Source organism: Anser brachyrhynchus (genome assembly GCF_964034855.1).
Source record: "Anser brachyrhynchus genome assembly, chromosome: 2".
NCBI classification, from domain to species: domain Eukaryota; kingdom Metazoa; phylum Chordata; class Aves; order Anseriformes; family Anatidae; genus Anser; species Anser brachyrhynchus.
In genome coordinates this window covers 98,846,112-98,865,532 of record NC_137695.1, presented here as the reverse complement: position 1 = coordinate 98,865,532, position 19,421 = coordinate 98,846,112, and the positions used below count along the sequence as shown (strand labels likewise).

Below are 19,421 nucleotides of genomic sequence, written 5' to 3'. Positions count from 1 at the left end.
AGTAGCAATAACTGAAGTTACACTATTAAATATTCTGGATTTAGATCAGTGGAATTTTTGGAAAAGGACAGAAAATAGAAATCTTCTTCTCTGTTTCTCATATCATCCTTCTTCGAGGAGGATTGGGATTTCATGGTGTGTCCCAGAGCAGAGGGTTCTTGCAAGCTCTCCTTTTCCTCTTTTGGAAATGAGGCCTCACAGGGACGCAAGTACAATGCTGTTGCCTCATACAGATCATCACTGATGTTGCATGTCTAAGTCTGTAACCTGAAACTAGTGATTGAGCTGTAAATTTGTGTTCACAACTGTACAGGCTCTACTGGGCTGATATGAAATTCCGGTGTATCTGCTGAACAGCTCTGCCTTTATATCATTGGTCCAAATGCAACCCATATTACTTGTAAACACACCTGTAACTTTCCTTTCAGTTGTTCACTTCTTGTATGGCAGCTGTATCTGTATCATAAATTGAACTGGAAATAGAGATGAACATAGAACAGTGTACTTTGAGCCTGAAAGAGTCCTTAGATGAGAACTGTGAGGGATTCATAGCTTTCTTGAATATGGATAAGAGAGTGCCATGTAAAGTAACCCCTCCAGTGAGATACGTAAGTCTTAGGTACTTAAAATAATTTGTAGGTGTTGTTATGGAGGAGTTACATTTACTGTTGAACAATTTTGTGTTAATGTGGTATTTATAAGTTAACTGGTATATTATACTGCATTATGCCTACATTTGAAGTGGCATTCAAGCTGCATTGTTTCTTGTTATTCTGTGAAATCAGACATTTCTTAGCTTCATTTTTCTTTTCTCTCCTTTCTTCCTTTTCAGTAGCATAAAAATCTTTGAATTTCAACAGGATTTTGTTTTTCATTCCAGCCCGTCACTACTTTTGTGAAGTAGAATGCATCTGATTGAGAAGTTAATTGTCTACAGTGTGTGTTGTAGTGGCATCTGCAAAATGTGTTTGTGTTCTTTTTGATTACTTAGTATAATGGTGTCAGTATAGTGGAACTTATAAAACAAAACTGTTAAAATACTTCAAACAAATTAAATTTGGTTTTGTTTCTTATTTCAGGTTCTATACGTGAAGAAAATGGAATAAGGTGGCATGTTTGTCCATACTGCTCTAAAGAATTTAAAAAACCAAGTGATTTAGTGCGCCACATTCGCATTCATACCCATGAGAAGCCATTCAAGTGTCCCCAGTGTTTCCGTGCATTTGCCGTTAAGAGTACTCTCACAGCACACATAAAAACACACACTGGCATTAAAGCTTTCAAGTGCCAATTTTGTATGAAATGCTTTTCCACCTCAGGGAGTTTAAAAGTTCACATTCGTCTACATACAGGTAAGGTCTCAAAACTATTGGTGTGTTTTCGATAATGTGGGTGAGGCTTCGAACAAATGCGTACAATGTGAAGTGCTTAGTGTCTATCATGCTGTTGATATCTGCCGTAGAATAAATCGATATCTGCCGTAGAATAAATCGATATCTGCCGTAGAATAAATCGATATCTGCCGTAGAATAAATCGATATCTGCCGTAGAATAAATCGATATCTGCCGTAGAATAAATCGATATCTGCCGTAGAATAAATCGATATCTGCCGTAGAATAAATCGATATCTGCCGTAGAATAAATCGATATCTGCCGTAGAATAAATCGATATCTGCCGTAGAATAAATCGATATCTGCCGTAGAATAGAATAAATCACTTTCATTGTCTTAAATGATGAACTTAAAATTTCTTTCTTAGCTCTCTAGAGTTTCATGGCTTTGAAATTTTGGGCTTATAGAAAAGCCGTGGGCATTTAGTTTTCTGATGATGTGTCAGCTGTTGTTCCCTTTTAATATCAATTTATGAATGTATTTGATGATGCTTTCTAGAGAATCATACACTTAGACTTTGAGTTCTAATTTTACTTATTTACAGTTACCTTATTTACTCTGTATCTTTTATTTCCCCTTCTTTACACTCGTCAATAATTTCATAGTATCTCTCAGGATTATTTACTTCCTATTTTATCTTCTGCAATAAGGTGTTGCATGGTGCTTTCACCAAAGTACCTGTTTTAAATATCTTGCGTTGCATACCGTAAAACTCTTCTCATTTGGTCTTTGTTTACATCATATATGATAGCTTCAAGATCTATGGCTCAGCTTCTATTTTCTGCATAGATTGAAATGAATTTTCCACTCTTGATGGACTACTTTGTCATTTTCTACTTTTTCATTCTTTGTTTGTGCTGCTAAATAAACTTTCAGCCAGATACTCATAAATATGAAACTTTCACTTCTGTTCACATATTTTAATTCTGCAAGATATGGTTTCTTATTGACTTCTGTAAAAATGTTTGTAGCAAAGTTCTTTTCCTGTGTCATTTATTGGCTACGCGCATTTGGTCTTCAGTGTTTTGTGATCTAACACCTTTAGTCCATTGAAATGTCAGTGTTGTGTTCATCTGCAGAAATCCAACCTATTCAAAGTTTGCTTAAAGACTACATAATTCCATGTTCATGGAACTCCAGCATGTAACTCCTATTGGAGATGGACATTTACTTCTTTCTCTGCCTATCAGGTTAGGGCTTGCAGGGTTAAGTTAAAGGGTTGTCTAGCTCTCTGTGCTGTCTCTGATGCAGACCTGCTGAAGAGGAGAAGCCTACAGTAATGCTTCTTCGCAGTGTACAACTAGTTTCCACTGCTCTTTTGGGGCTGAGCGTTTTATGAAGCAGGCCACACCTTTATGTTAAGCAACACTGTCAATTTTTGTTTCAGGAACTTAGCTAATTGATTTTGAATCCATGTGAACTTACTGCCAGATAGACCATTATGAATTCAAATGTTGAGCTATATGTTAAGTGAAGTAACTTCTATTGTCCTCAATATTCTGCCCAGTAGTTTCATTTGGTGTTTCTGAGTTACTGTATTGTGAAGAGCAGCAGTTTGATCTTATTTCTTGCACATATTTTCCACTGATTTTCTTTGTGGCACCTAGCCATGTTTTCTAGCCCTGTAAGTCTGAGATTTCCCCTTGAACAAAAGCTGAATGTTCATCAGCTTTGCCTGTCTCTGTAACTTAGTAAGTTCTCCAGTATGCGTTCCAAGGAGACCGTGTGTCCAGAACTGAATATTCCTGTTCAAAATACTACTGGATTTTGCAGTGAGAAAGTCATCCTTTAAAAATTCCCGTTGACATGCTTATTTGGCTGTCATCAAACACTGCTGACATTTCAGAGACAGAGTCAGAATTTCTTGAAACTTTTACAATGTTCATCTTTTTCATACTATTAGGTATCATTTGTCTGCGTGTTCGCTGATTCTTTTTTTCTCAATTTTCTCTGACCTGGTATCTGCAATTTTTTGATAGCTTCTGGCACCTTTTGAAAATTGCTGTCTTTTTCCTGTTATAACCAGCTAGTAATTTGGCAATTTTATATTTACTGTTGATTGGATTTTATTGATGTTCTCTGAAAGCATATTTAACAGTGAACACCTGGGTAGAAAGCAAAACAGAAAATGCAGAAAAGAATCTGTATACCAAAACTACGTTTCTGGGGAAGTAGAAATAAAATCAGAAACTAATTTTTTTAATCTTTTTGCAGGTGTTAGGCCTTTTGCTTGTCCTCACTGTGACAAAAAATTTAGAACATCAGGCCACCGGAAAACTCATATAGCTTCACATTTTAAACACACGGAACTAAGAAAGCTGCGACATCAACGTAAACCTGCAAAAGTTCGAGTAGGAAAAACAAATGTCCCTGTACCAGACATCCCTTTGCAAGAGCCCATACTCATCACTGATTTAGGTAAAGAGTGAGTAAATCTGTGTTTGCCTGTAAACATGAAATTTGGATTTCACTGGGAAACAAAGGTCACAGTTTAATCAAGCAAACACAATTAGACCTTACTCAGAAATATGTACTTTTGAGATTAGCCATCAGATAAACTAATAAACTTAGCTTCAGAAAAGCACTGTATTTCATAGTTTGCTTGAAACTCTCCTGTGCTTTCTGAGTTAATAAGAAGTCTTTTATTTACAGAGAAGTTGTATAAGCCATAGAAATAAGTGTATGCATTTTTACCTTATGTTACTTGGACTTTAGCTTAACTACTGTTAGACATTTGATATAGAAAAGGTGGCATACAGTCTTAGATTTTTCTTGAGTCAATCACGTTTATTCTAATTACATATATTAAATATGCCAGTGTTACAGATTTTAGTGCATTTGGTATAATTGTGACCTCAACTAAATTAGAGATAATATTTCAATAAAGGGCAGAATAGTTTTTGAACATACTACAGATAAATCATATAGTTCTTTTAATTCTGTTGTAGAAGAATTATTACATCATTATGTAAAACCACTTTTTGGAACAAGGTAAGTTGTCTCACAGCTCAATCAAGATATGTTATGTCCATCAGAAGTCAGTGTAGTGGGCAGGTTATTTACTCTCCATTGTTGTTTGATTCAACAGTCTGGTAACCCCTACCTTGTCTGTTGTATAGTCAGCATTATGTAGTAGAAAATTGGTAATATATTTATCCTAAAATCTTTAAAAATCCACTTGTTTTCATTGCTTCCAAGAATTACTGTATGCAAGAGTAATTGTTTATTTGGTGTCTGATATAAGACGTAAATTTTCAAAGAGTAGCAGCAAGGCTTAATCTGAAAGCTTCAGATACTCAGATTCTACAACCTTTCTTTCTTGAGCGAACCCAGGAACAGGTACAGTCATTTTTCTTGATTTTGAAGGAAAAAAACACTACAATAAAATTAAGATCTCTGCAGTGAAATTGCAATAGGCAGGGAGATGGAAGTAATATTAATGACAAAAAAAAAAAAAGAGAAATACTATAAAAGCCCAGAGCAGAGCAGGCTGAGAGGAGGCCTCATGGTCACCTGCAGCTCCCTCACGAGGGGAGCGGAGGGGCAGGCGCTGAGCTCTGCTCTCTGGGGACAGCGACAGGACCCAAGGGAACGGCATGGAGCTGGGACAGGGGAGGGTCAGGCTGGGCGTTAGGGAAAGGTTCCTCACCAAGAGGATGGTCAGACACTGGGACAGGCTCCCGAGAGATGTGGTCATGGCACCGAGCTGCTGGAGTTCAAGAAGTGTTTGGACAACATGGTCTGACTTTTAGGTAGTCCTGTGTGGAGCCAAGAGTTGGACTCAGGAGTCTCGTGGGTCCCTTCCAACTCAGGATATTGTATGATTCTCATTACTGTTGCTTAAGAATGTCAGAAGAATTTTTCTGGGAGAAGATATTCTTCCTAGACTGAGTTAGCTGGGGAACATAAAGGAAATTTTGATTTACATATACACATACAGAAATATATATATATATATATATAAAACATATATATACATACACTTATTCAAATCACAGCCTGATAAACCTAAGCTCTTTTTGATGTTGCTGCAACCTCTCATCAAAAAGTAGAAAGTTTTCTTTCCTTATCTTCTACCCTTTTCAAATGTATTTGGAAGTCAGCAGAAACCCATTGGACTTTCCTTTCTGAATATGAAATACAGGGTTAGACTAAGCAGTTTGAAGAAGGAAAAATAGCATTAAGGGCTTTTTTTGGTGAGTATTTAGTATCACAAAGGTATCTTTTGCTGCTTTATTGAAGCTGCATCATTCATCAGTCTTTCATACTAGTGTTGTGATGAGTACTTTTGCATTCAGATGTGTGAATGACAGTGAGCTTGTTTACTTGAGAGCTCTGCTACTGTTCCCATTCTGTTACAGTGTTTGGAATAATGGCCTTATGTTGACTGCTTCTGAGACAGATACTCTTCTATTAGTTGGATGTTTAGTAGCAGAAACTCTTACGTGGTTTTCCAGAACTACCCTTAACTGGCTTCAGGGTACAATGTGTAAAGAGTCTTTGTTTAAATAAGCCATCTTTGATTCTTTTTTCCCCCCAATAAATATTTGGAGTTACCCAGAAAATTAGCAAGCCTGCTGATAAGGCAGAGTAGATCATATAAAAATAAAATATTTTAAAGTCGATTTTATATCCTTTAAGTAAGGCTGTTACATATCATGGCAAACTAATTTTCACATGAGATACATATTAAATATGTCATGTTGTAATATATATGTGGGTACATTAAATGTTATGTGGATAAGATGGAGGTAGGAAAAACAAAGCATCTGATCGGCAGTGAATTCGTAAGAGTTGACTTTCTTTAAAATTGATTTTTATTTTGGATATATGTGAGGCTTAATGTAATGAGGTTGACCTATGGATTAAAAAAAATCAACAGTCAGATAGCATGCATGATACAGTGTGTATAATGCAAAGTAGATGAATATATATAATCTCAAATAGGTGCTGAAAATGTGCTAATTTTCTTATATTCTTTTGTACCAAAAGTCTAGGTGTAAGTTTTTTATTTTTTTCAAATACTAGCTTTCCAGATTACTGCAACTTTGGAATATCTTTTATCAATTATTTTTTCCTTTGTGTTTTTATGTGTAGGTCTTATCCAGCCAATCCCAAGGAATAGCCAGTTCTTCCAAAACTATTTTAACAACAATTTTGTGAGTGATGCAGACAGACCATATAAGTGTTTTTATTGCCATCGAGCCTATAAAAAATCTTGTCATCTTAAACAGCATATCAGGTAAAATAAATATGAAGGAGGAAGGAAATGTACACAATAACAAATCTTATGGAAAAGTATGAAATTTACATATTGGTCACTGAAAAGGCTTCTTTTTGTTGTTTTAATTGTCTTTAAGCAGTGAACCATTGATAACTGATTTTTCTGGTAATGTTGAAGAGATTTTGCACTAATTTGTGCCCGTGCACAGTTCTAGCAGTACGCATGGTTGTGTTTACCTTGCAGTTCATTAACAGTAGAATTCTTTTTTTTCCTAAATGGTATATAGAAAACTGCAAGCGTTGCACGCAAGTTCTTGTAATAATTTTGTAAATGCATACTCCAAATCGTCTGCTTTGTATGTAGCTGCTATTATTTGAGAAGGAAATCAGTCTCGTGTTGTTTTCTAGTTTCTATGTACTGAACCTAAAAATTTAGGCTTACAATGTAATCACGTAAACATTCTTGGGGTCTCCTGGTTCCTTCAAGTTCTGTTCAAGTTCCATAGTGTGGGTATTTGTTAAAACCCTAAAGCCATGGAGTTATAGAAAAAATTGAGGTCTGAGGGGCACTAGTGGAGGTAACTAGTATAACCTTGTTTTTGAAAGAAGAGCTAGCTTCAAAGTTAGAGCTTCAAAGTTAGATCAGGTTGCTCCAAGCCTTGACAACGTTTTGTGGGCCAAATAACTGCAAGAGAAGACGTGGGGGGAAGAAAAAAGTCATGATTACTGTAACCTAAGTAAAGATTCCTTGCAAGCAGGTGGTGATCTGCTTACATCTGCAATGTGAGCGCTACATGATTTTCGTACTTTCTCTAATTTAAATTGAGATATGTAGATCTGTCTATTGTACTCTTCTTTACTATGGCATCCGGTGTGGTGGTCATAGACTTCTGAAAGTACTATAATCATAAACCATCCCTAACTTTCCCCAGTTCCAGCTGGTTATTTTATTAAATCCTGGTTCTTTTATCTTCCATTTGCTAGCATTCACACTGTCCTTCTCCTAGCTCTCACTCCTCAGAAACTACAGTTGTAACTTTAAAAATTCTCATTTCACTCTGCTCCATTTCCTAACTTGTCATTCAGTCTGTGTTACATCCCAGTGGAGTCTTAAAGGGAAACTCTATCTCTGGAAGGAAGGAAGGAAGGATTTATTGAGCAGGAGATTTAGTATTTAGTATTTATAATTTAGTATATTAGGAGTATTCAGAAGTGGGGAAACTCTCTCACCTATAGTAACATACTAACACTGTTTTCACATAGCAGTCTGAAGTACTAGTTATACCGTGCTTTTTTTCAGGGAGTGTTCAGGATGGACATAGTTCTGTTCCCAAAACTTAGCTTCTAGAAAATTGGCTGCAGATTGTAGTTACTTAAAACTTAGTTGTTAGTGAACCGTAGCAGATGTATTAGAGACAAAAAAGCCCTCTTTATTGTTGAAATTCAGTCAAAGGTATCCAAGACTTTCATTAAGAGATTGCCAGAGTAGCAGTTAATATGTGCAGAATAATATATTTTTCTCTGAATTTCTGGGGACATCGGTTTAGCTAGAATGAGCAGACTGCATGTGAATGATATTATCTTAGTCTAAAGAGCGTATTCAGTTCAACCCAAATGGCTTAATTCAGGCAAAGTCTGACCAGAAAAGGCGGCTGGAATGCAGAACATGGTGAAAGCCGTGAAGACAATATTGCGTCTGGCCCTGCCAATGATGACATGCAGGACATGTATAATTTACTGAAGCTATGATATCCAAATTTTGTTAACTTAGGCCTCTTCCATCCATATAGCAGTTGTTTTCATTTTCTTTATTTTACTCTTTTGAAAATTTATTATCTTACTGCCTTTTGGAATCAAACATAAATCTCCTTTCTCTTAAAAAGGTCACATACTGGTGAAAAGCCATTTAAGTGCTCTCAGTGTGGAAGAGGTTTTGTGTCAGCGGGAGTTCTGAAAGCACATATTAGAACACACACTGGACTGAAAGCTTTTAAGTGTCTTATATGCAACGGGGCCTTCACTACTGGTGGTAGCCTCAGGCGACATATGGGAATCCATAATGACCTTCGACCATATATGTGTCCATATTGTCAAAAAACATTCAAAACATCACTAAACTGTAAAAAACACATGAAGACTCATAGGTATGTTTACAGTTTTTATGCAAATCCTTCGATGTATATCGGTAGTCCTTTCGTAAAAATACTTCAAAAGGTAGCTTTGCTCAGTCTTAAATGCTAATAATTGAATAAGGATATTTGTTTCTGGGTAGCAAATACTTAGCTCGCTCTGTAGGCATAGTAAATTATGCTGTATAATAATAAAAAAAAGACATAATGTATGTCTAAAGCCACAAAAAAAACCTTCTTACCTTTATTTGCAGGTACGAACTTGCACAGCAACTTCAGCAGCATCAGCAGTCTGCTTCAATAGATGACTCTACAGTAGATCAGCAGAGCATTCATGTTTCTACACAGATGCAAGTGGAGATTGAAAGCGATGAGCTTCAGCAGTCAGAAGCTGTTGCAACAGATCAGCAGGCTATTTTAGAGTTAGACCAGCAGCCAGTAGTAGGCACAGAAGAAACAGCACTAGAACAACAATTGGCTGATCAGCCTTTAGAGCAAGATGAGGGTGAGTATTTGAAACATGATGAGGTTTATGATGAGGTCAGTTTCTTCCAAAATTCAAATGATTTTGGTTTCAAGACAATGCGAGTAAATAACTAGAAAAGTACGTAGAGTAAAAAGGTCACCACTTAGCATATTATACAATTTTATTCATTAGTTTTTAGGCGTACTGTTAAAAATATAAAACTACGTATTAAACTTTACACATTTATTTGTATCACAAACAAAACTGCTAAATATATTGAAAATAACATGGCCAAAAATTTTTTCATCTCTATTTTTAATAAAAAGCACTGCTGTATAGTCTGCTTAGAAAGTAATACCTGTGATTTGAGGTCAGAAAATACAAAATGCTTGGTCAATTTATTCCATTAGTGATGATAGAACAAAGTATTTTACTTAAGCTTTTTTGCTTTTTTTTCATAGTAAATACAAGAGCCTACAATAAGCAGAGATTTAAATAGCTATTCAGCTAATAATTTTTTGTTTATTTTTTAATATAGGAAAAATTCAAATGACTAAAATATAATTTTTCAGGAGTAACTGAATTATCCAATTAATTCCATCTTTTCTTGATACATATATTTTGTTCATCTCCCCCATTTCAGATAGATTTGTGACATCCCAGCATACTTTACAAGAAAACATCGCTCAGTTTGAGCAACAAGCTATAACACAGCAGTCATTTGATCAACAGGGCTTATCACAAGGTTAGTAATAAATAAAGCTTTTATAAAGGTTTTGAAGATGATCTTTATAAATTTGGTTTTACGGCATAGCTATCAAAAAACATTTTAAAATTGAGCATCCACAGTCAATGTAGCTGCAAGGCAGATAACTTGCAAAAGCATTTTCTTAAATTACAATTTTGAAACTATATTTGCTAGAATATACAGAATACTTGAATATAATTAGATTTTGCTTTTATGAGCTGATGATTAGCCGTTACAGTATGGGGCTTGTAGTCAGGCATTTTATAGTCTTTCCTTGATTATGTTGGTAATTGCTGTGATAGTAGGCAGTCCACAGAACTTACCCATCTAACTGTACCTGCTGCTAACTTGAGATGATCAGAAACATGTTCTACGATTTGATTGAGTAGCTGTTGAGATTTGTGATACATTATCATGTAAAAATCATTGTTTCACTTAATGACAGCGGTTTTCTTTATATTTTATAAACCTACATACATAACAAATTAAAAGTTCATAAACACTTGTAAGTTTTTTTTTATTCTAGCTTTAAAATACTCAGGTGTAAGAGATGCTTTTGTAGCCTGCAGAGAATGAAGAAGTTAGTTTTCCTTCGCTTTTCACTGCTGTCTTTCTTGAGTTGTTGCTTGATATGATGTTACTAGTTCTTGTTTGGTTGGGTTTGGGTGTGGTGTTACATTGAAGTTTTTTGTTTGTTTTGGTTGGTCTCTTCCTCCTTTTTTCTGATTCTAGCAAAGAACTTCAGCTGGTAATCAGCAATTGGTATCCCATTTGATTAAACTTCTATATTAATTTCATTCCCTGATTAATTGTAGAGTGCTTTTTGTAAAAATGTTATCAACTGCTAAATTGTGTGACAGTGTGAAGAAGTAGTGTAATTTCTTGCCAATTTTAATTCTCTAGGTTGTGCTGCTTTGTATGTCACTGGGAAAAGAAATTAGTCTCCACCTTTATTAAGTAAGACTGAACCAGGTCCTATTAAAACCCTGTGGATTACTTTCATTAGTTACCTATTCAATTTTTCCAAATGAACAAAAAGAGACTGCAGAATAAAAATGCAACCTTTTCACCCTCAGTGTAACTTTCAGTGTGATTTTGTTTTTTGTTTGGATTTTTACAGCTCTTTTGAGCTTAAAAATCCAATATGCAGACCTTGTTTTGCTGTTTTTATTTAGACTTCAGTTTCTAGTGTGTTATTTTCTTCATTAAGTGAATGTTAAATACAGAGTGCTTTTTTCTGGGGAGGGGGAAGAAAAGATACTTCTTGATCCTACAAAACAATTCTTTCATCAGAAATCTGGGCTGATCATCAGTACATTATAAAACTGGTACAGGAGAATCAGAACGAGTGTGGTTTTATTTAAGGCTCATTTGTATAAGATGTCTCCTATTCTACTTGGAATCTCATCCACAGATTCCCTACTCTTTGAAGTTTCCTTGAAGATCCTGGAGCCCTACAAAATTTTTGAATTTCAGGTAGGTAAGCATTTGCGCGGATGCATGCGTTAAATTGGTCGACCCTCTCCCTATGTCTGCATCTGTGCTTCATGCTCCTAATTTCTTTTTCCTATCAGCTAGGCAGAGCATTCAAGCTCAAGACAATGTGTCTTTTTTTTTTTCCTTGATACTTGTAGGCTGTATTCTTGCTAAAATAGTTTGGGTCATTGTTTATTAACAGAACATCAAAGTTTTTAGAAAATCTTCAGTAAGTTTTTTTTAAATTTTTTTGAGAAAGGAAATCTTTGCATTTCATCCAAATGATGCTGATTTCTACGTCTGCACAGACCTGTTAGAACTTGTTTTTTTTTTCTTTCTGGTTTGTTTGTAATACTTTTCAGTAGTATAAGTATTAGTTACTAGTACAAACAATTTCTGGTTTGTTCAGATTTTCTTCTTGATATGCTCAGACTTGGTAAAAAGTGTGTATCTTTTGAGGGTGCTTCTGTGTCATAATCTGGTATTCATTTTAGCTAGTTCTGAAGATAGTAAAAGCACTTCAGTGTTCTTTGTAATTTTACGTATTCAGGCATCTTCATTTGAAGACTTTTTAGTGAGGTCAGAACAACCAAACAGATCCTTTATCAGAACATGTCTTTAGGCTGTTGAACATCATCTGTCACCAAACATGTTTTCATATAGATTATGTCACCCTTTCTTCCTTAAAATATCCCTATAAGCATGGCTGAATGTTAATAATTCAATTAGTGGAGATGGGGGAAGTGTTTATGAAATACTACAAGAATTCCAAATACTATTATTCTGTTGCCTACATGAATATACCCTTGCCACTGGACTGCTGTTTTGCTTTCTTAAGAAGTTGATTTGCAATCCTAAGACTTGAAATTCCTATTTTTTTCAGTAACTATTTACACATTGGTTCTAATGAATACCGTTCAGGTGGTTCCAAAAGTTACCTAGGAAACAAACCTCCAGAACATTTGATTGCTAGTTGTGGATCTCTGCAGTGATAAACATGTGCATGTAGATGCATTTGTAATTTTGAATGACCTGTCAGTTTGGAAAAGAAAGACACAAAGTTGTTATTACAAACTCTAAGATACTGTATTTTCTATGAACTATTACACGGTAGGTTTCTGATTCTTACGTCAAGCCCATGTGTCTCCAGTAGTAAACTGATTTCCAGCATATTCTATTTTGTTTAGTAATTTTTATCAATGTAGAAGAGAATAGGTTGGGTAATGTTATAAAGCCAAGAGAAAATGAACGTTGCAAATGAATGCTTGTACTGAACGTAAAGCTGATCCAAGTTTAGAAAACTTTGTAGTAAGAGACTCCCTTTGTTATACAGACCTTAAGTTGTTTTCTGTTCTTTGCTTGGCAAAAGAAAGTTAAGCAGAAGTTTCTGTGAAATGATAGTGATGGAAAGCAAGAACAGAAATTCAAGGCTATGAATTTTGTCTCTTACTTAGACATAGCCTATCTCATTTATTTATTTTTTTGTTTAATGTTGTTCCGTGAAAATAGTCTGGTAGTGGCAAATGTCTTTAACGTACTCAGAGTTGTCAGATCTTTTTAAAATATTGAGTGGAAATTGACCTCCGACCTAGGTGTTGAGCAACAGAGTGATGCATCACTTACGTTCTTTTTGTAGCTTATTACTATATTTATTCTTGAACTACTTTCAGAAGTAGTATTTCTTTCTTCATTTTGTCCCAAAATACATCTAAATTCAGAACTTTTCTTCCCAAGCACTCTGTTCCAGGATTCTTTCTGGGAAACTTTTCAGAAGACCTATAATTGCTTTTATTAAAACACTGTAAAATGAAATAGGTGATGGTATAGTAGCTTTTCTGTTTTTTTCCTTCTTAGTAAAAATCAGTTACTGATCTAAGATTTTTTTTTTAACATTTGATAGTTATGTCCATTTTTGTATGTAGGGCGTGGAAGTGGCATCACTTTAGTTTCTCAGTTTCTTGAAGCTTATTTTTGTATGCGTTCTCATCATATGTAATGGGAATACCAGTTTTCCATAACAGAGCTTTTAAAATATATTTCAAAACAGCAATTAGTGTCCCTTTAAAGACCATAAAGCTTTGCGTTGCTGTTTTTCAGGCCATTTTTTTTTGTCATTTAATTAAGAGTAATTCGAGTGCAAGGTTCAGCTTGTTGAATCCTTTTTTCTTGTAATCTTGGTAGTTCTAGGAGAAAATCTAAGACACAAGTTGTGGCATTAGGTTTTATGCTGAATTACCACCTGACTAATAATGCTCTTAAGACTTGTTTACATTTGTGCCTTCATTCTATGATGTGATAGCACATAAAGAGTTTTTTTCTTTCTATATTGATAATAGTATTCTTACGCTGTGAAAATATCTTCTGGGAAAATTTCTGCTTATACTTAACTCATCCCAGTGTTTGATAAATGTAATTCAAAACATTCTCTAAGCATTGCTTTTTTTGGCCTCTGATGCTGTGATCATCTGGTATGGGTTTTTGTTTCTACCCTGTTTCATAATCTTCACCCTTTTTGTCCGCTGAAGGCAAACTGCACAGAAATAATAAAATTGCTGCCCTTATTAATTACTCATACTTGTGGTTTCATTTCCTCCAATGTAACACCGATTTTATTTAATATTAGAAGTATTAGGGTTTGGAAGGGTTGATAAAAGGGCATCTCTAATAGCATAAAGAAAATTGAAATCTGAGCTATATTTTCCTGGCTTTGAGTCAGTGATACTATCAGTTTGTTCATTCATTTAGAAAAAGAATTGGTTAAGATCTGATATCTTAGAAGAACAAAACCAAATAAAAATTTCAGGTCTTCATACTGGAAATGTGAGTTAAAAATGTGTTTATTTTTACTTTGCAGTTTGCCTTTGAGAGGCCATACTTTACTGTTATCTAAAGAGTGGGAATATGTGGAGGAGATCCAAAGTAGGAGAAAATGGGGTTGCTTTATCAGAAACTGGAGTTCTCCTATTGGGTCATCTCCTCCACTCACCCGCCATCCTCCCCACTGAGCTTTGCATCCTTGTGATCGGCTTCCAGTGTAGTTAAGGGAGCGTGGTACCAACATGGATAAAGGGAGATGGGTCAACCTGTTTGACACATGCATGCTTACATACAAGAAATTCAAAATTTCAATGGCTCTAAGGTAATTGTGGCACCTTGAAGAAACTTCAAACAGTGTTTTTCTGTGGAGGAGATTGTCCAATAGAATTCCAGCTAATGGTAAGTAACCCAATTATGCATATTATGTAGATCCCAGAAACATGTATTTTGCCACTCAGCAGTGAAGAGTATAAAATGAGCATTACCATATAGTAATACTACTTAATCTCTTTTGAGGGTAGTCTTTAAAAAAAAAAAAGTGGTGTTATTGAGTCCCGTTCGGTATGTTTTCTGGTTTTGTGACTTTTAATTTCTGACAGGTTTTACAGTGAATGACAGCTACAATCAACAGACTCAATTTCCAGCTGTACAGCAGCTGCAGGATTCAAGCACACTTGAATCTCAGGCTCTTTCAACGAGTTACCATCCACCAACCCTTCTTCAAGTTCCAAATACAGACACTATTAATGTAGTAAGTACTGCTAGATGGCAGAATCCATTGTTTTATGTTCAGTGATGATTTTCTTGAGTTCTTTAATGATTTTGTAAAGTGACAAATAGGGAATGTTTCATGATTTCTTTTCTAGATTGCATTTTTTCTTTGAGTAGCTAGGGGAAAAAAAGGGAGGGGGTGGTATGTAAGTGACATGGCTATTTGTTTCATAAAAAGGTTTGTATGATTTGGTGCTCTAGGCATTTAAAAGGTTATAATGCTATGAAGTAAAATTGTAAGCCTGAAGCTAAGGAACCTGTATGAGTCTTCTCATGTGACTTATTGTTATAAGACAATCTTATATTATTGCACTATATTCTTTCCTAATTCTTAGATTCTTACAGATGTGATCAAGCAATAAAAAGAACATTATAAATATGTAGTTATCATTCATGGAGCTTGCATATTGCAGTGTAGAGAGTTCTTTCATAGTTCTCATCTGGTTAAATTTATAAAAGAGTTTAGTTACTTATAAAAAAAAAAACAGTTTAAATAGTACTTTTTATTATGTTAACAGTATCTAGTGTGAAGACCATCTCTAGCAGTGGGGAGTGTCTTTACAATGCTGATACTGAGCTGCATGAATTATAGCCCTTTTATGCTTTTTTGCAAAGGGCAAATGGCAGTCAGGGAATTAGGTTGTAGAGTCTGGAAACGCTGGAGTAAATTCAGCCTTTGGAGTTTTTTTTCTTAATGTTACAGCATGCTATTTTTCTGGAGGATTTGTCTGTAGCTGTTGCTTAGAGGAAAAAACCTGTTCAGAAAGTAGTCAAGAACTATCAGCACCACCGTGTATTTTGCTACTTGGTCTGGGGCTCGTGCTGTTGAAAATGGCTGCTTTAGTGTTAAATTTAACCCTTCAAACATTAGAAAATCTAGGAGACTTGAGACTTCTTTTCTAAATTGGTAGGGAGGTGCGAGTACACCTCGTGTTTATTCTGGTTTAGTAGGTGCAAGTTTTGCTATTTTCCTTCTCACTTGGAAAGAGTGAGGTATTGTATTGCACTCAATTTCTTGACATGAATTTGTGAAAGGGTAGATTTCTGACATTGCTTCGATTAATTTGTATTGACTGCAAATACTATATTTTTCCTTACCTACTTGTGTGGCTTTGTTTCAATATTGTGTTGCTGAAATTTACTTAAGGCTTTGATTTTTAGACTACTCGGTTGATACAAGATCAGTCATCACAAGAAGAACTTGAATTGCATACCCAGCGGCCTCATTTTCTTGAGGACAATGAAGATCAAAGCAGGCGTTCATATAGGTTTGTTATACTTAACTTTTAGGATCAGTCAAAGATTTTCCTGAATTTCTTATGGCTACTAACTACATGCACTAATGAAAATAATTTTCTTTTAATAGATGTGAATATTGCAACAAGGGTTTTAAGAAATCCAGCCATTTGAAACAACACGTACGATCACATACTGGTGAGAAGCCTTATAAATGCCAACTATGTGGCCGTGGCTTTGTTTCATCAGGAGTTCTTAAGTCACATGAAAAGACTCATACAGGTAACAGAGTATACCAGCTCTGCATTTCCTTAACTCAGAAGGTTTACAATACCAAATTTGTATACATAAATTAGAAGAACTGCACGCTACTTACTTGTTTCTGTTATTTTAAGGAGTTAAAGCATTCAGCTGTAGCATTTGCAATACGTCCTTCACAACTAATGGCAGCCTTACAAGGCACATGGCAACTCACATGAGCATGAAGCCTTACAAGTGCCCATTCTGTGATGAAAGTTTTCGAACAACAGTTCACTGCAAAAAACATATGAAAAAACATCAGGCAGTCTCCTCAGCTGTAGCAGCAGCTACAGAAACAGGAGGGGGAGGTAATTTCATTTTTTACTCTTACCGTACTTACTACGTAACAAGTACCAATGTTTCAGCGGATTACATGAATGCTGTAACAGTAATGCTATAAATTAGCCTTCAAGCATGCGTAATGTCCTGAGCCACTGAAAATACTTTTTTTGTCTAAATTGTTTAAAGAAATCAGTTTGCCAGGAGCCTGTCCAGTGTAGTCAGAGTATTGTGTTCCATAGTTATTTTAATGTGCCACTAAAAGGGATTTTTTTTGTCTTGAATAACTTATACCTGTATTTAATTGTTGTAAAAATAGGAGTTACAAATCTAGCTCTATTAAAAATAAATATAGACATCTAGGTAGATCTCTGAAAGAGATGTAAGTCCAAGTTCAGGCCACAGACTTTAAGTCCACGCAGTGGTCATGTGTTTCTTGGCCACCCTTTATTTTCATAACTTCAGCTGACAGATTAGGCTAAACAGGTGTGTATATGTATTTTTTGATAGTTACGTGTGTTGAAGATGACGAAGAAAACTCTGAAAGAACTTCAAGAAAATCTCGTCCTGGAGTTATAACTTTCACAGAAGAAGAAACAGCAGAACTGGCAAAGATTAGGCCTCGAGAAAGTGCCACTGTCTCAGAAAAAGTTCTTGTTCAGTCTGCTGCAGAGAAGGACAGAATTAGTGAGATCAAAGATAAGCAGGCAGAACTGGAAGCAGAGCCTAAATACGCTAACTGTTGCAGTTACTGCCCCAAAAGCTTTAAAAAGCCCAGTGATTTAGTCAGGTAAGAAATGGAAAACTTCTGTATCTTCTTAGATCTCTAAATTCTTCACCAGACACTTTGTCACAAAAAAGTTATATGAAACCTTTTACTGCTAAGCTAAGGCTTGACTCTTATTTATGTACTTTTGTCTTTTTTTTTTTTCCAGAGTGGTTTAAAAATACGTATCAAAATGCTGGTTTAGTCAGATACAGAATATGCAGCCTTTTCATATTTCTTGTTTCCTGCACTATTAAAACAGTTGTTAAGTTTTAGATTATTTTTCTTGAAATAGAACTTGCATATAAAAACATAAAAATCAGTTTGAAAAATAGCGCTTAAATCATCTTCTTTACTAGTTCTGTTTAATGTTACATTAAGTATTCGATAAAATCTAAAATTAGGAAGATATAGAATATTCCTAGAAACTGATATAAAAGGTATAGATTCACATAATACATGTATTCTGGAATTATTAGGCATGTTCGTATCCATACTGGAGAGAAGCCGTATAAGTGTGAAGAATGTGGGAAGAGTTTCACTGTAAAATCCACTCTAGATTGTCATGTTAAAACACACACAGGTCAGTAAGATTTTGAATGTCTTTGTTGAGAATCTTGTAACCATCTTAACAGGCTCTTTTAGCTTGAAGATTTTGCAAGGAATAATGCATTTCACTATGATGTGGGGAATGGGAATGCTAGGTGACACTTTCTGCGCTTATAACATCCTCAAATGAGTCATTATTTTGAATAAACCATATTATTACTTTGTCCTATGCCAGTAAGCTTATAAAGTAGAATCATGGAATCATTAAGGTTGGAAAAGACCTCCAAGATCATCTGGTCCAACCATCCACCTACCACCAGTGTCACCCACTAAACCATGTCCCTAAGCACCAGCTCCAACCTTTCCTTGAACACCCCCAGGGACGGTGACGCCACCACCTCCCTGGGCAACCCGTTCCAATGCCCGACTGTTCTTTCTGAGAATAAATGTCTCCTAATTTCCGTCATAAACCTCCGCTGCTGCAACTTGAGGCCATTCCCTCTAGTCCTATCACTAGTTATCTGTGAGAAGAGGCTGACCCCTAGCTCCCCACAGCTTCCTTTCAGGTAGTTGTAGAGAGCAATAAGGTCTGCCCCAAACCTCCTCTTCTCCAGACTAAACAACCCCAGTTCCCTCAGCCGCTCCTCACAGGACTTGTGTCCCAGGCCCTTCACCAGCTTCGTAGCCCTTCTCTGGACACCTTCCAGTGCCTCGATGTCCTTCTTGTAGTGAGGGGCCCAAAGCTGGACAGAGTACTTGAGGTGTGGCCTCACTGGAGCAGTTCTAGCTCATGGAAAAAGTATATATGTACCTGCAATCTTTTTAACCGTTAGCACTGGATACATTTTCTTGGTTTATCGTATTATGACTTTTATTTAATATTGCTCTTTTCTTCAGGTGGACTTTTTGAAATATATCCACATTTCTAGTCACTTCTTTCTATTGTTAGGACTTGTGTTTAAAATCAGTTTAAAGTCTTTTAATATGTAATAAGCTTTTTTTTTTTCCTCTGAGTGTCTGGTATACTGTCTTTTAAAAAATGCTGTGCTATCTGCAAAAACTTACTGTTTGAGGTGATTATTAATTTTTTTTAAACAAACACTCCTGTTACGCTTCCTTTCAGGTATGTTATTCTCATGGATGTTGTTGGCCTTTGTACTGCAGTTAGTATACAGAGACTCTTTGTTGTAATACATAGAACCAGCTCTTATATGTTGTTGAAGGTTCTGAGATTTGGTTCTTCGGCTAAATACTTACTTCCTGCATCT

At 35.6% G+C, this 19,421-nt stretch overlaps 1 protein-coding gene across 6 annotated transcripts in view; it reads left to right on the top strand.

Annotated features, from left to right (window-relative positions):
* ZNF236 (zinc finger protein 236) overlaps positions 1–19,421 on the top strand; it is a 74,443-nt gene that overhangs the window by 33,146 nt on the left and 21,876 nt on the right. For 5 of the 6 annotated variants that reach the window (XM_080581086.1, XM_080581087.1, XM_080581085.1 and 2 more), the window contains 12 exons: positions 1,080–1,352; positions 3,608–3,811; positions 6,491–6,635; positions 8,500–8,760; positions 9,000–9,250; positions 9,855–9,956; positions 14,852–15,003; positions 16,185–16,291; positions 16,390–16,541; positions 16,655–16,867; positions 17,349–17,628; positions 18,084–18,187. In XM_080581086.1, the coding sequence (XP_080437212.1) occupies positions 1,080–1,352; positions 3,608–3,811; positions 6,491–6,635; positions 8,500–8,760; positions 9,000–9,250; positions 9,855–9,956; positions 14,852–15,003; positions 16,185–16,291; positions 16,390–16,541; positions 16,655–16,867; positions 17,349–17,628; positions 18,084–18,187 (2,244 nt within the window). The remainder of the gene's footprint in view (positions 1–1,079; positions 1,353–3,607; positions 3,812–6,490; positions 6,636–8,499; positions 8,761–8,999; positions 9,251–9,854; positions 9,957–14,851; positions 15,004–16,184; positions 16,292–16,389; positions 16,542–16,654; positions 16,868–17,348; positions 17,629–18,083; positions 18,188–19,421) is intronic. The other variant, XM_080581089.1, reaches the window with a different exon arrangement.